We start from the raw sequence: 15,194 nt of genomic DNA, 5'->3' as shown, positions 1-15,194 counted from the left end.
AATGAAATACAATTTATAAAAATGTTACAATTTAATAGGCACAAAATTATTGTACTTATTTTAGATATACTTAATATTTTTCTTTCTAATTCTTCGTTTGTCTCATCTCATTTTCATTTTTTTTTGGTGTCTTTTTTTTGTCATTACCACGCATACACACAAGGACCGAAGATTTTTTTTTGTTAGATAAATTGAACAATCTTTTATTTTAGATATCACAAACTTATTTACACTACACGCACATGTACATTTAAGAGTTCTATTTATTCATTACTTAGTTTGATTCCGAATGTAATATATTAAGAGACATCATATATTATCACTCAGCCAAAATTTCTGCTGCCCATTGGATTAAGGCCTCAACCTCTTGTTATGTCTAACTTAATTTTGTTTTGTTCTTTGTTTTTTTTTTTTGCAAAATGGATTTAACAAATGGGCAAGATCGATTGTATGACGTTTTCCGAAGCTAAAACGAAAATTGCAATTAAGGTTTAGTTTAAATGGCATAATTTTCTGTCTTTTAATATATTGTATTTGAGTTTAAAATTTAGGACAAATCTAGTAATAAAATCATTTAGTGTTGTGAGTGTATGTGTAGTGTAAATATATTCGTGATATAATGTCTAAAATTAAAGATTGTCCAATAAAAAAAAAAAAAACGAAAACCCATTTGGCCTAACTCATTATTGAAAGAAAACAACCCTCACTTATTCACACGAGGACTTGAGGACAAGTGTTAGAAGAGTATTGCAAACCCTGGGCTACTCAAAGAAAGAAAGAAGAAGAGAGAATAGCAAATGATAAATAAGATAAAATAGAATGTCTAAACAACAAAACAAATAACAGATACATAGTTACAAACGATGCATGTGATGAAATGTGAGAAGGTGATTGGGAATGTAGAATGAGAGGAAGAAATTATACATACCCTTATCACACACTTGTCTCTTCTGTGGCTACTGTACAAACAAAGAGAGTGATTTTTATTTTGTCGTCATTGTGTGCAACAAATAATTTAATGGTTGATTATGAGTGGGGCGTGGGGGGATGCGATTGGATTAAAGACAGCTAGGGGAATGACATTGGGTAAAAGAAACTTGGTTATATATATATATGTTTTCTTCTATTGAAGAAAAATTGAAATAATTATTCAAATAATTTATCTACTTAAGACAATGGAAATTATTAGTTTAGTGAAATAAATTATATTGCAAAATTAGTTTTCATATTTAACTTTTATTATAAATTATATTACAGTTATCTAAAATTATTCTTTTGTATCAAAATAACATCAAATTTTACAGTATGGGCATTTGTATTTTTGTAATATATACTTAATACGACACCATGCACTTTAATGAGTTGAGGACATACATGCACGTTTACTTTGCGGGTATGTAATGTGTAGGCAAGTGAAAAACAGTTTTTTGGGCTCGTAAAAAATAATAAATAAATAAATTCTTCGGGCAATATATAATAAAAACAGCAAAATATTAAAAATATATTTAAAAGACAATAAAAATCAAACTAAAAGAATCTAAATTTTCTTATTTTATATTTTTTAATTATTACTAAAATAAATGAATAATTTTAAATATAATAAATATATAATTATTAATATTAAATTAAATAAGATAATTTTAGATTATTATTATTCTCTAACATTACTCAAAGAAAAAATTTAGAGAACTAGCAATTTTTGTATTTTTTAATCAGTATCTTAACCATTAAAATAAAAGTGAGTGATATCTAGATTGTAGTTTTGACCAAAAAGACAAGAAACGATAGAGAGCGAGATGATGGAGATTCCTATAGCATGTGTTCGCATTTTAGTTTAAGGCTTAGATGGATAACCCAGCAATGAATTTGTGTCATTCTCTCTTCTGAACTGCCGACATATAATTTCTCTTGAATCTTGTTATTAGCTGAAAGAAACTAAGAGCGAGTAGTAGTGAAGAAAATGAGAAGCATAAACCCTTCTTTGAATTATCATTATTCATCGATGTTCCTCACAAAGAGAGTTATTCCATGCACTCTCTATGTGGTTACATCACCCATGTCTCTTTTTCCAATGGTTTTCCTTTGCTTTTATCTATACTTTACACCATCTCCACAAACTCATCATCCTCTTCACTATTCAATTTCTAGTGCTATTGCCTCCCCTCCCCTTCCTCCTCCTCCTCCTCCTCTTCTACTGCCGCCACCTCCTTCTCCTCCACTATATCCATTGTCTCCTCCTCTTCTACTGCCACCGCCGCCTCCTCCTCCTCCTCGGCTATATCCATTGTCTCTTCCTCTTCCTCATCCTCTTTCTACTTTTCCACCACCCGTTTCTTTTCCTCTTCCGTCAGCACCACCACCACTACTGCGACCATCTTCTCCTCCTCTTCCTCCTCCTCCTTTTACCACCACTATTACAGGTACATGTGCATGCATGCAAATTTTTAAGATATATTATATAAAGAAATTTAGGAGACAAACTAATATTTTTATTAAAATTTGGCCAATACTTATTCAATAAAAAAAATAAATAATCTCACACCACTAAAAATATTAATAATGACTATAAATTATAAAATTTATTAGTCTCTAACACTGCTCATATTATATATATATATATATATATATATATATATATGTTATTGTGTACTTCTTAGGAGCAAGATGCTATATATGCTTTGTTTGAACAATTTAATTTTTTACTTTTCTATACATAATAGTGTGATAAAAATTTTTCACTGTATTTGATTAAAAATTATTTATTGTTTGCATGGTCAATATAAGATGGTTTTATGGAAGCTTCTTTTAATAATTTATTATCTTTGTCTTTTTTCATTTCAGATTATTGATTATCAATTCTATAATTAGATAAATAAGAACATAAAAAAATAATAGACAAAGACTTAACAGCCTGGGAAGTCGCTAGTTTCTAATAAATTTGAGATGTTAAAAAATATTAATGACTGGATAGAACTAACAAAGCAAAAATTATAAATCTTATATAATAAAAATATTTAGTAACCAAACAAATCAACCAAAAACAGGCATAACTTGTCTTAATTTATTGGTATGCTTTCTCTAGCTACTTTTCAACAATTCTTTTTGTATGTTTAGTTATGATAACTTTAATTATATATATATATAGGTCGCTTTTAGGTAGAACTAATTATATATATTATGCAAATTTGATTTAGTTAGAAGTTAGAACTGATTTGGAAATAACACGATTTGTATTAACAGTTCCTCTTAAAGTATTTTTTTTTTGTATGTTTAATTATACTTTAGTTATATATACATAGGTGCCTTTTAGATAGAATTAATTTTATATATTATGCGAAATTGATTTAGTTAGAAGTTAGAACTGATTTGGAAATAACACGATTTGTATTAGCAGTTCCTCTTAAAGTAATTTCGACAAGAAGCTTTTAAAATAAAAATAAAAAATTTTTCTTAATCAATTCTAAAATCCATACTTCATATTCTAGGGAGAACAACCAAACTTTATCTTACTGTTGGTGGGAAATAAAACCAGAATGATTCTTAAGAACTTCTAAAAAATAAAAATATTAATAATTTGGGTATTTATGCTAAGATTTTAAAAATCGAATCAGTTATTAAATTGCTTATTGTTCATCGATTTAGCAGTTTAAATAATTCAACCGGACTAATTGAATTATAATTAAATAATATATAAAATTATAAATAAATACACAAAATAAAAATAAATATATGCTAATATAAATTATAAAAATACATAAATTAAAAGTGCAAAATTAACTAAAATTTTATATTCTCATATAAATATAATATAAGAGTTAAATAAAAAAGAAAATAGTCGAATCTCAAAGTTTATATATATATATATATATATGAATGTTATATATTTTATGTTATAGAATAATAAAAAATAACCAAATAAAAAAATTATTAATTTAATTATATTTTAATTTGTAAATTTTTTATTTAAAAATAATAGCATTTTATATTTTTTTAATATATTTAATTTAAATTAAATGTATTATTTTTTGTATTATTAAATATATTATGGTATAATATTAAAAATAAAAATAATGTATTATATATAAAAAAAAGTTATTTTTGTCATAAATTTGAGAGTAAACACTCAATTCGGTCTTTGTCCATTTTCACGAAGGACAAAGCGATCCCTGTCCAAAAAAAGGGGACACTTCGACCCTTAACCTTTTTATTTTGGGACAATACGATCCCTCTGTTTAAAAAATTATTTAAATAATAATAAAAATTGATTTTGTGGGGGGTTTTATTTGTATTTTGTGGGGGTTTTAAATCTCCGCAAACTATTAATAAGTTTGTTTTTAAAAAATTCCTTCACCAATGGTGGTTAAGTGAAGAAAAACTATCAATGAAAATGATGCCACAAAAAAGTAATAATTGTAGTACAAATACTTTTTAAAAGAAAAAAATAACATCAAATAAGAAATTAAAAAAAAAAGAATTTTAATGTTGATAATATTAGTATTAGTAATGATGACGGTAGATGAAATAATGATGATGATAAATCAATAAAAATAATAGAAATAGGAGCGATAATAATGATGATGAAAAAGGTAGTGGTAGTAATTAGCTATATTATTGAAAATAATTTTGTGAATGTTTAAAATCCCCACAAAATCAATTTTTATTATTATTTAAATAAATTTCTTAACAGAGAAATTGTATTGTCCCAAAATAAAAAGATTGAAGGTCAAAGTATCCTTTTTTTAGACAAAAATCGTTTTGTCCTTCGTAAAAATGGACAAGGATCGAGTGTTTACTCTAAATTTGAACAGTCCATTAAAATTTAGCTAGTTTTCGAAGACTGTTCAAAATCAATTGGCTTATCAATCGAACCGCATAGTCAAATGATTTTCAGTTTGGCCGGCCGGTTCGGTTCACATTGATTTATTCTATCTATAATTGAGTGACTAATTATTAATTGTTCCTTTGTTGTAGAAATGGCAACTGCTTATAAGATCCGATCATGTGACTACACGAATGGAAAATGGGTCCCTTATAGAAAAGGTCCTATGTATAATAGCACCTCATGTCCTTTGATCAAAGATACTCAAAATTGCAAAGCCAATGGAAGGCCTGACTCAGAATATCTCTATTGGAGATGGAAACCAAATAAATGCAGTCTTCCAAAGTTTGGACCAAACACTTTCCTCCAACATGTTTCCAACAAGCACATAGCTTTTATTGGAGACTCAGTTTCTAAGAACCAATTTGACTCTCTTATTTGCATGCTATCCACTGCCTCAACTCCTAACCCTATTGCTTTCTACAAATGGCACTTTCCTTCCCATAATGTACATTTTTCCTTCTATTGGTCCCCATTTCTTGTGGAAGGTGTGCAAAGAGTGATGACTGAGCCCCATTACCATAACAAAATACATTTGGACCGTGTTAATGAGAAGTGGGCGGAGCATTTAGACAAAATGGATTTGATTGTTCTTTCACTAGGTCATTGGTTTGATGTTCCTTCAATTTACTATGAGGGTGGTTCAATTGTGGGTTGTCTAAATTTTCAACATCCTAATTGCACAACAAAAATGGATATGTATGGCCCAATAAGAAAGGCTTTGAGGCTCGCTATTAATACCATAATAGAGAGAAAAGCATCAAAGGGGGATAAAGTGGATGTAATTGTGAGAACATATTCTCCTTCTCATTTTGAGGAAGGTGGTTGGGATAAAGGAGGTACTTGTGCAAGAAGCAGGCCTTACATGAAGCTTGGAAGGAAGAAGTTTAGAGGAATGAATGCTGCTATTAGAAAGATTGATATACAAGAAGTGGAAATTGCCAAAAAAAAAGGCAAAGAATTTGGAGGGTTTAGGATAGAGGCAATGGATGTGACTAAGTTATCATTGTTGAGACCAGATGGACATCCAGGAGCTTATATGGTCCCTTTTCCATTTGCTAATGGGGTTCCCAAACTTGTTCGAAATGATTGTGTTCATTGGTGTTTGCCTGGTCCTATTGATACATGGAATGAGATTCTTCTAGAGATGATAAAGAATTGGGGTAAAGCCAGGGACTGATGAAAAACAATCAGATATTCTTCTATTCAAGAAGAAAAAAAATGTAAATACATTTGTCACAATTTATTCTTTCTGTCATTATTGGGTTGTGAATAATGTTGCATTAGAAGGAAGCAACAATTTCAATAAAATGATTAAGTGTTGATTATATTTCATTATATTGACTGTGTTTGATATTGCACATTGCAGTTGCTTTAAGGCCAATACGTGTACAATAGTTGTATTTTTATTTCAGCTTTTTCTTAGAAAGATTTTGGGTAGGGATTTATGTAAAATTCAGCAAAGCTAACAATAAATAATCCAAAAGTAATTGAACTCCAGCAGCTAATACATTGTATCAAGAAACTATTCCTAAATGTAACAGAAATGTTTTAAAATAGAAAAGAGTACGAAAGAATCACGGAAGAATAGAAAGAAAGAGAGAAAATTCCATTGAAAGAATTTTAAAAAGAAAAAGATATAATTATTAATTTTTGCTTGATATATTATATTCTTATTATTTTTATTTATAGTAATTTCAACTAATTAATAGAACTATTTTAGTTGGATTTTGGGTCTATTTTTACTTATTATATTATTTTTTTTTAACGACAACTTACTTTTAAGATTGTGACAAGAAAAAAATAAATAAATCCTAATTACAGTTAATAAACTAACAATTGTTCTTAAAATAATTTTTTTTATTTTTATTTAAGGCTTTTTTTGTTATAAACTTAGTTCTACAAAGACCCGACTCATCTAGAAATATAGATCCTCCCAACCCACCCGCCCAAGATGCAATTCCAACCAATTGAAGCAAATCGCGCTCTTATCCATTACTGCTGCCGATTTGGAAGACCAATCTCCATGGATGCTCGACTCTCCATTCCTTCTTCACTTATCAGCAATAGCTTCATGCCTAGTCTCCTCCTGGACGGAATCAGCTCCTTGCTCACAGACGACCTGCTACGCCAACCCCGCCGGCATTGCCGTGCTGCCAGCAACACCGCGACACCTGCATCACCGCAGACTTCAATGGTTCTGCAGTCAAAGTCCGAACCTTGTTACGCACTTGGCTCTACTCTGGATATCTTTTCGCAGCCAAACACTCCTTTCTGCCCCTGCCATGGCCGCACTCAGAATCGGATGTCGACGCCCATGGCTGACCTTCTTTATCAGAAGGCTAATGGCGACAAGGCGATGCCCAGATTCATCAGGTATCTTTCGCTACCCTACCCCAATTTGGAATGGTAGTTGAGATACCTAGTTCGATATGATCGTGTCTTCCACCACCGATTCATGCCCCTGAACTTCTCTGGTTGGGTCGTGTCTCTGTTGCTGGCTGATAGCATTACCCGTTGCTATTTTTAGTTGCCAAAGCTTAATCTTATACATGTCTCTTCTTAGCTTATGGCTAGCAATACATACCCTATCCACAAGTACCCAATCCAACCTAACTCGTTCGGGTAGGGTATGCTACCCGACCCACTGCGGGTAATGTAGAGATGGGTTCGGGTATGCCTGCAGTTAGGGTAAGGTACAGATTTAGGGTGTACCCTACCTTACCCTACCCGCATCCCATATATAACACATATATGATTTCCGGTGGAGGCCTTATGCTCCAAATTATTCCCAATCTGCCCATTAACTCCATTAAAGCAACTTTATGAGCTACCTGATTTCCTTATCTCGAAGTCCATGAGAAACCAATTCTATCATCTTCCCCCTTCAATACCTGGATATCTTAAGTATTGGGTCAATTTCAGCAATTTTATTCCCTGCTTTTAGCGCTTGCACCACAGGTAGATTGTCGAATTCTATCAGTGTTTTTTCCATCCTAAAGTTATTGATTAAAATGATAGCATTTCTAATTGCCATACTTTCTGTAGCCAGATTGAAATTTGCAGTTATCTTATCGGTTGCTCCTGTTATCATCCTTCTCGTGCTGTCTCTGACTACCACTGTTGTTACCCCCTCTTTAGTTGCTGTCATGAAAGGTGCATCAACATCTGCTTTTATCCATGGCTCTGACGGAGGATTCTAGGTAGAACACTTTTTTTGTCTTCTATTTCTTTGTTGTTCCATTTTTATAACTTCTTGTGAACTTTATCTAAATTCTGCCTCTAACATTTTGGCTTTAGAAACTGCTATTTCTGGGTTGACTTCTTTCTTTTGAAATATAGCTCGATTTTGAATTTTCATATCTCCCAGCACACAAAGGCTATTCTACTTATCATTAATTCTTGGTTTGATTTAGCTTCCAGCCTTATTCTTCTAATATTTTCCAAAAGCCAGTTTCTAAAGGATGAGACTGTATTTTCTGTTGGGCTTAATTGACATTGTGCCCCAAACTAGACAACCCTAGTCCAAGGACATAGCAGAATGGCATGTTCTGTTCTTTCTTTTTCTACATTGCAAATTTGACAATCCGGTTTTCTAGCAACTCTCTTCTTAAACAAATTTTCATTCACTGAAATGATATTCTGGACAGCCTTCCACAAAAATATCCTAATCTTTTGAGGAACTTGAATTTTTCACAACTCCTTCCAGAGCTCCGTTCGATCCTCGCTTGTTGTAGCAACGCTTGAATCCTGTTCAAGCAACTCCTTGATTGCCATATAATATCCGATCTTTATTGTGTAGTTTCCATCTTGTCTATATAGCCAAAAGAACTCATCTTTTTCCCAAGGATGCTTAAAGGGGTTTTTAAAATCTTGTCACATACCTCTTAGAAAAATATGTTAGCAATTTTTGGGACATCCCACCCCTCTCCAGGTATAATTAGATCACTCACTCTAGTAATCGAAGGGTCTCTGCTATTATATATTTTTCTTACACCTACCACCCAGCTATCCTCCCACACCTTTATTTTTCTTCCATCTCCTACAATCCATTTGGAATTTCTTAATAAAAAATTCCTTCCATGCAAAAGACTCTTCCATACCCAAGATCTAGACTTGTCTTCTTTAGCTTCCCAAAAAAAAGCATTCTAGAAAATATAACACTTTTAGGACTTTTGCCCACAGAGCCACTGGATTCTGTGTTAATCTCCATGCTTGTTTAGCTAGGTGGGCGAGATTTTGAATCTGAAAGTCTTTGAATCCTAGTCTGCCATCCTTCTTGCTCATAGTTAATTAATCCCAACCTCTTCCAATTGATACCTTTCTCTTTTTCTGGTGTTGCCCATCAGAATTAGCAATTCTTACACCCAACCTCTTATAGAATATTTTAGAAAATTTGATCACATTCATAGCGTAAGATGGGATAGCATGGACAACCGTCTTAATTAGAACCTCTTTCCCAGCCTGATTTAACAATTTTTCTTTCCAACCCTCCAATTTGCTAATCAGCCTTTCCTCAATCCACTCTAGCGCTTTACTTTTAGACCTTCCCCATTGAGCTGGCAGTCCAAGGTATTTACCTGGATTGTCCCATGAAACCATTTCTAGAATCTCTTCTATGTTAATCCTCGATTTGATCGAGACATGATTTCCAAAGATTATTCAAGATTTTTCTAAATTAATCCTTTGTCCTTAAGCCTCCGTGTACTCATTTAGGATCGAAACAATTTGATAAATTTTCTCATCTTTTGCCTCTGCCAAAATAATGCAATCATTTACAAACAACAAATGTGTGATTGTCGGTGTATTTTGCTTGATTTTAAATTCTGAAATATTCCTTTTCTCCTGTGCTTCCTGCATAAGAATAGTAAATACTTCTGCAGCTAATATAAATAAATTGGGGGATAACGGATCCCCATGTCTCAAGCCTCTTTGAGGAATAATTCTATTAGTAAGCTTCCCATTAACTTTAATTCTGTAGCTCGCTCCTCTTACGCATTTCATAACTAGTTGAATCCATTCTCCGTTAAACCCAAACACTTCAAGGACTCGCTCCAGGTAGCTCCATTCGATTCTATCGTAAGCTTTACTCATGTCAAGCTTGATTGTCATGTTTTGTGAACCTTTTCTTCCTCTTCCTTTTAAGCTATTGAAGGCTTCTTACACAATGACAATATTATCTTGGATTAGCCTACTATTAACAAAAGCACTCTGAATAGGAGAAATCACTTTGTCTAGCACCCTTCGCAACCTTTTCACCAAAATCTTTGTTATGATTTTGTAGTAAAGTTGCAGGAACTGATGGGTCTTAGTTGATGTAGATTTTCTGGCTGTTTAACTTTAGGAATTAGAATAATAATGGTCTCATTAATCTCCTGTGGTAAAGACTGGTTCATGAAAAAATCATTGACAATTTCACATAGCTCACCTTTTATGTCCTCCTAATTTCTATTCTAATGCTCAAAAGAAAGAATTACCACCGACATTCCATTGTTTGGAAAATATTAAACACACAATTTGTTTAAAATAATTTTCTTTAATACTAAGGCCAATTGTTGAGTTGAATTAGACATGGGCCACACTTTGAAAGTCCAACCACTCCTGAAGGAGGGGTCAGCACCTCTCCATCATTCTTGTTTACTACACAACATTTTAGAAATCAGAAATTGGGTATTGATGCACCTATCATGAATCAAGAGTACCCAAGCCCTCCAACCTCAGCTTGATCAAAGTTTTCAGCAAGCACCACTGTTCGAAGTAGTCATGCCTCTCTATGTTTTCTTTTTTTTTTTTTTATTTTATTCCTTTTTAATTTTTTTTGTCTCGCGTTAGCAATCCCCCTCCCTGTTTCGTTTTCTTTAATTTTTTTTCTTTTTTTCTTTTATTATTTAAAAATAATAATAAAAAAATTAATTTAAAAAAATTCTCTTTAAATTTTCAAAAAAAAAAATTTTACGGTATTTTTCTTTTTTTTTTTCCTTTACGTTAACTTTTTTCTTTTCCTTTTCGTTTAACCCCCTCCCCTGTGTTCTTTCTTTCTTGTTTCTTGTTTTTATTTTGTTTAAAAAAAATAAAATAAATAAATAAATAAATAAATAAATAAATAAAAATAATAAATAAATAAAAATATTTTCTCTTATTTTTCGTGTACCCCTCCTCTGTTTCGTTTTAAAAAAAAATTTCATTTATGACTTAATTTTCGAAAAGAAAAAATTTTTTAATTAAATTTTAAAATTTTAAAAAAAATTTAAATAAATAAATAGCACCAATATTTTTTTTAATTTTTGAAATTAAGTTTGGTATCCCCGTAGTAATTTTTCTCTAAAAAAAATATTTTTGTTTTGTCTTCTTTGCTTTCCTGTTTACCACATGGTGCGTTTAATCCTTTTTGGTGTTTTGTGCTAAGGAAAAATAATGGAAAGAGATCACATGGGTTACTACTTACATCCAAGTAGTGATTCATACTATGGTGGATGGAGGAACTATCAAAATTTTGGTTGGCAAAGGCAAAACCAAAGAAACTTCAATGCCCCATGTTCCAACTACCAAGAACCATCATCTTTCTACCCATGTCAAGAGCCACCATCAGATATTGAGACTTCTCAAAAGAAGAGTGTTATGGAAGTAGAAACTCTTAATGCTATTCTTGCCCAGAACAAGCATATGACTCAGCAATTAAGTCTACTTACTCAACAGATGAGTGGCATGCAAGTCCCAACTATCAACACTCAACACCCAAATTTTGAGTGGGGAGAACAACATCAGAGACCATAAAATTTTAATCATAGTTCTCACGGTATTTTTCAACAGAATAATTCTAATAACCACCAGTTTCAGTCTTCTCAGCCTCAACAGAACAATGATTTGGAAGCAATCTTAGCAAGTTTTATGCAGGAAACCAGAGCCTCAATAAGAAATTTGGAAGTGCAAATGAGCCAAATAAGCAAGCAATTAGAAGAAGAAGAAGATGCACAACCTCCAATGCTCTTGGTAAGTAATGAAGAAGAGATTGCATTAAAAGAAAGCTACCAAGAAGAAGAGGTTGAAATTGAGGAAGCTTGCAAAGAGGTAGAAGAATTCAAAGAAGAACACAAGGAAGTGAAACTTGCAAGACCTCTCCCAAAGCCATTACCATCCAATACAACATTCAAGTGGATAAAATTCCTACCCTTAACCTTTACTTTCTCACTTGAATATGGGCTACTGGAAACGGATGGTCAACTTAGAGCTCTTTGTGGCATTAAGAGTAAGAGGAAGATGGTTAATGGTAAGAGTTATCAAGCAAGATTCAATATGGTTGCTTGCTCCAAATTAAAGTGCAAGGATTGGTGTAGAGCTCACTTAAATGGGTCTAGAAGGTTGTTTGGATGTCTCTATGAGAGTTCAGATAGCTTGCCACCAGGTGGAAATAATGGTGATCCACAAGAAGACGGACATAAAAGCAAGATTTGGAACCCTGGAATTCATCCCCATAATCAACTCTCTTGGGGCCTTGTCACTTGCTTCAATTTGCTCTAAGGCGTTAGGCGCCTAGTTTGGGATCCCGGTGACCATTGGAATTAAAAACATTGGTGGAGATTCCTGGATCAGTACAAGCACAAGCCACCATGACAAGGAGATCACCACATGTCCAACTTAAGGACTTTAACTAAAAGTGCTTGGTGGGAGACAACCCACCGTGGTATGATCATTTCTTTCCATTCTTAGTTGTTTTTCGTAGTAGTAGTTTTCGCATTTATTTTATTTTTATTGAGTTCTTACTAATTTTTTGATCATGCAGCTATTTTATCTCAGGAACCGAACACCTCAAGCTATATTTTAAAAAAAAATGCCTTGCAACGCGACCGCATCAGCAACGCGTCCGCGTTGCATGTAAAACCCGGTTAATTAACGGCTAATTAACCCATAAATGAGAATTTATTCTAGAAATCCTAAAATGTAATTTTTATGGCTAAATGTGATAGAGGAGATTGAGACGAGAATTTTGGTACCAATTTTATAGAATTCGGACCAAGATTGGACCGAACGGGCCAAACCGGGCCAACCGAACCCAAAGTGGGCCCTTGGCCCAACATAACTAAATCAAAATCCTAGTTTTTAGCACTCTCTCTCCTCACAACACTCAAAAAACACGCTGAAATTGAAGAGAGGGGAGGAAGAACACTCTCTCAAGTTCTTTCCCTCACTTGATCTTCAAACCACCATAACTTTTGACCTAGAGCTCCGATTGCCGCTCCGTTTATGGCCACGCGTTCACCGTGAAGAGCTCTACAAAACCCATACAATTAATCTTGTGGTAAGCTACGTTTTGCTCTTCAAAATTCCAGCCTTGTTTTCGAGTTTTATGAGCAAAAATGTTGAGATTTTGGGCTCTTTGATGTTATAGGACCCAACTCTCTTGAAGGAGAAGGTTAATCTTGTCTCCTTGGACCTTGGGTGTGGTAAGATTCTCAACCCTAGTGTAATTTGTAATTTTATGATGTTTGGGTGTTGATATGTTGTGTATGGGTGTGATGATTGTGGCTTAGGCTGTGTATATGTGAATATTGGAGCTTGATTGGTGATTTTGAAAAGCTTGAAAAAGGGATTTGGTGGTGAAAAATCTGTTCTTGGAGATTTTGAGGCCTTGAGAGCTTGTGGATAAGTGGTTTGGAAGTGCTCCGGTTGAGCTTGGGAAATCGGCTAAGGTATGGTTTCGGTTTTCCGTATCTAATATGTAATGTGGTAGGAAATACTTAGGCTAGAGGCCCTAAGATAGGCATTGAATTGTTGATGTTGTTGAATGGTTGAAATATATGATGTGGTCATATATGTGATGATGATTATTGATGCCTTGGTAGTATGATGTATGAGAAATATGCATGTTGTGACGTATGCTTGATGCTTGGTTATGGTTGAATTGTGGGTTGAATCATGTTGATGGTGAGTATGATATTGATTGTATGAAATGATGATTTATTGGAATTGGTGTTGTTGAAAATTGGCATGAGAAAGGGTATATGTTATGTCAATGTATTTGAGTTTGAGCCACTTGGGTGAAGTGGGTGAAAATGATGAGATAGTGACTTTGGTAAATTGAGGTAATGTGTCAATGTGTGAGTTGAGGAGGCTTGATGTTGAATTTGATATATTTTGATTGATTTCAAAGAAAAGGGATGAAATTGGCATGTTTTGATTGATTTTGAAAAGAGTTGGAAATGACTTGTTTTGAAAATGGCATATTGTGGTTTTGTATGAAAATATGGTTTTTGGGCATATTTTGGTGGCACATAACTTGGACTACGGATCTCCGTTTTGTGCCAAATCTGTTTAAAAATGAAATTTGATTCGGGATGTCCATGCCGTTCGAAGAACGGGTGAAAAACGATTTAAAATGAGGAAGTTATGTCCGTTGGAAGATTGGGGTTTAAATCTGTGAATTCTGCAGCTTTTAACTTAGAAAATTTTTAGCAGAATGACCCCTTGCACGTGGACGCACTTGGCGCGTACGCGCCGTTCTTCCGGAAAGCACCATCCACGCGTGCGCGTGATGTGCGCGGGCGCGCCGATTGTGCTGCACCCAATACCCAGCCAATTTCCAGAGAGTTATGCCAGAACTGTGCCAGTGTTGTGCCTGGGGCACGAGAACACCCACGCGTACGCGTGGTTGACGCGTGCGCGTCGATTGGCAAATTTTTAATCCACGCGTTAGCGTGCATGGCGCTTGCGCGTCGATGTGTTTTGAGGCCATCCACGCGTGCGCGTAGAGTGCGCGTATGCGTGGCCCTGTTTTCATCCCAAAGTTGATTTTTGAGTTTTAAAAGCCAAATCTCATACTTCTAAGCCTCCGATCTCACCATTTATGTCTTAAATCATTATGATATGCCTAGCTATTGAAAAAAGGGCTAGTGAATGAGATAACTTGCGGGTGAAGCAAGGGAAATATGAATGATCAATGAGGATCAAAGATGATTATGTGAGATGCGGAGGATGGTGGTGGAAGTGCTTGTTATGCCATGGGCCGAAAGGCTGTAATTATTAATGAAACGGCTGGTTATGGATTTAACCGTGAGCCGAGTGGCTGGTTATGGATTTAACCGTGAGCCAGAATGGCTATGTATGATATGAATATTGGCTGGTTCTGGACTGAACCGTGAGCCGAATGGCTGATATGGATGTTGATCCATGGATGAGAATTCATGCATGTATATGCTGAATTATTGATAATTGAGATTTGCACTTCCACTATCTGAGATACGAGTTTCCCTGGGTAGTAGCAGTGGCTAGCCACCACGTGCTCCAGGTTGAGACTTGATACTCTGTTGACCCTATGTCG

General features: G+C 34.0%; 1 protein-coding gene across 1 annotated transcript; it reads left to right on the top strand.

Annotated features, from left to right (window-relative positions):
- Nucleotides 1-1,836: 1,836 nt before the first annotated feature.
- LOC130980000 (xyloglucan O-acetyltransferase 1-like) lies at nt 1,837-6,210 on the top strand. The gene is made up of 2 exons (XM_057903591.1): nt 1,837-2,420; nt 4,972-6,210. Exons 1-2 carry the CDS (start codon nt 1,961-1,963, stop codon nt 6,057-6,059), a joined length of 1,548 nt encoding a protein of 515 aa, XP_057759574.1. The 5' UTR covers nt 1,837-1,960; the 3' UTR covers nt 6,060-6,210.
- Nucleotides 6,211-15,194: the final 8,984 nt, after the last annotated feature.

The sequence above is a fragment of the Arachis stenosperma genome, chromosome 5 (assembly GCF_014773155.1).
Source record: "Arachis stenosperma cultivar V10309 chromosome 5, arast.V10309.gnm1.PFL2, whole genome shotgun sequence".
NCBI classification, from domain to species: Eukaryota; Viridiplantae; Streptophyta; class Magnoliopsida; order Fabales; family Fabaceae; genus Arachis; species Arachis stenosperma.
Note: the sequence above shows the minus strand (reverse complement) of the source record. Positions and strands in the feature narration are given on the sequence as shown.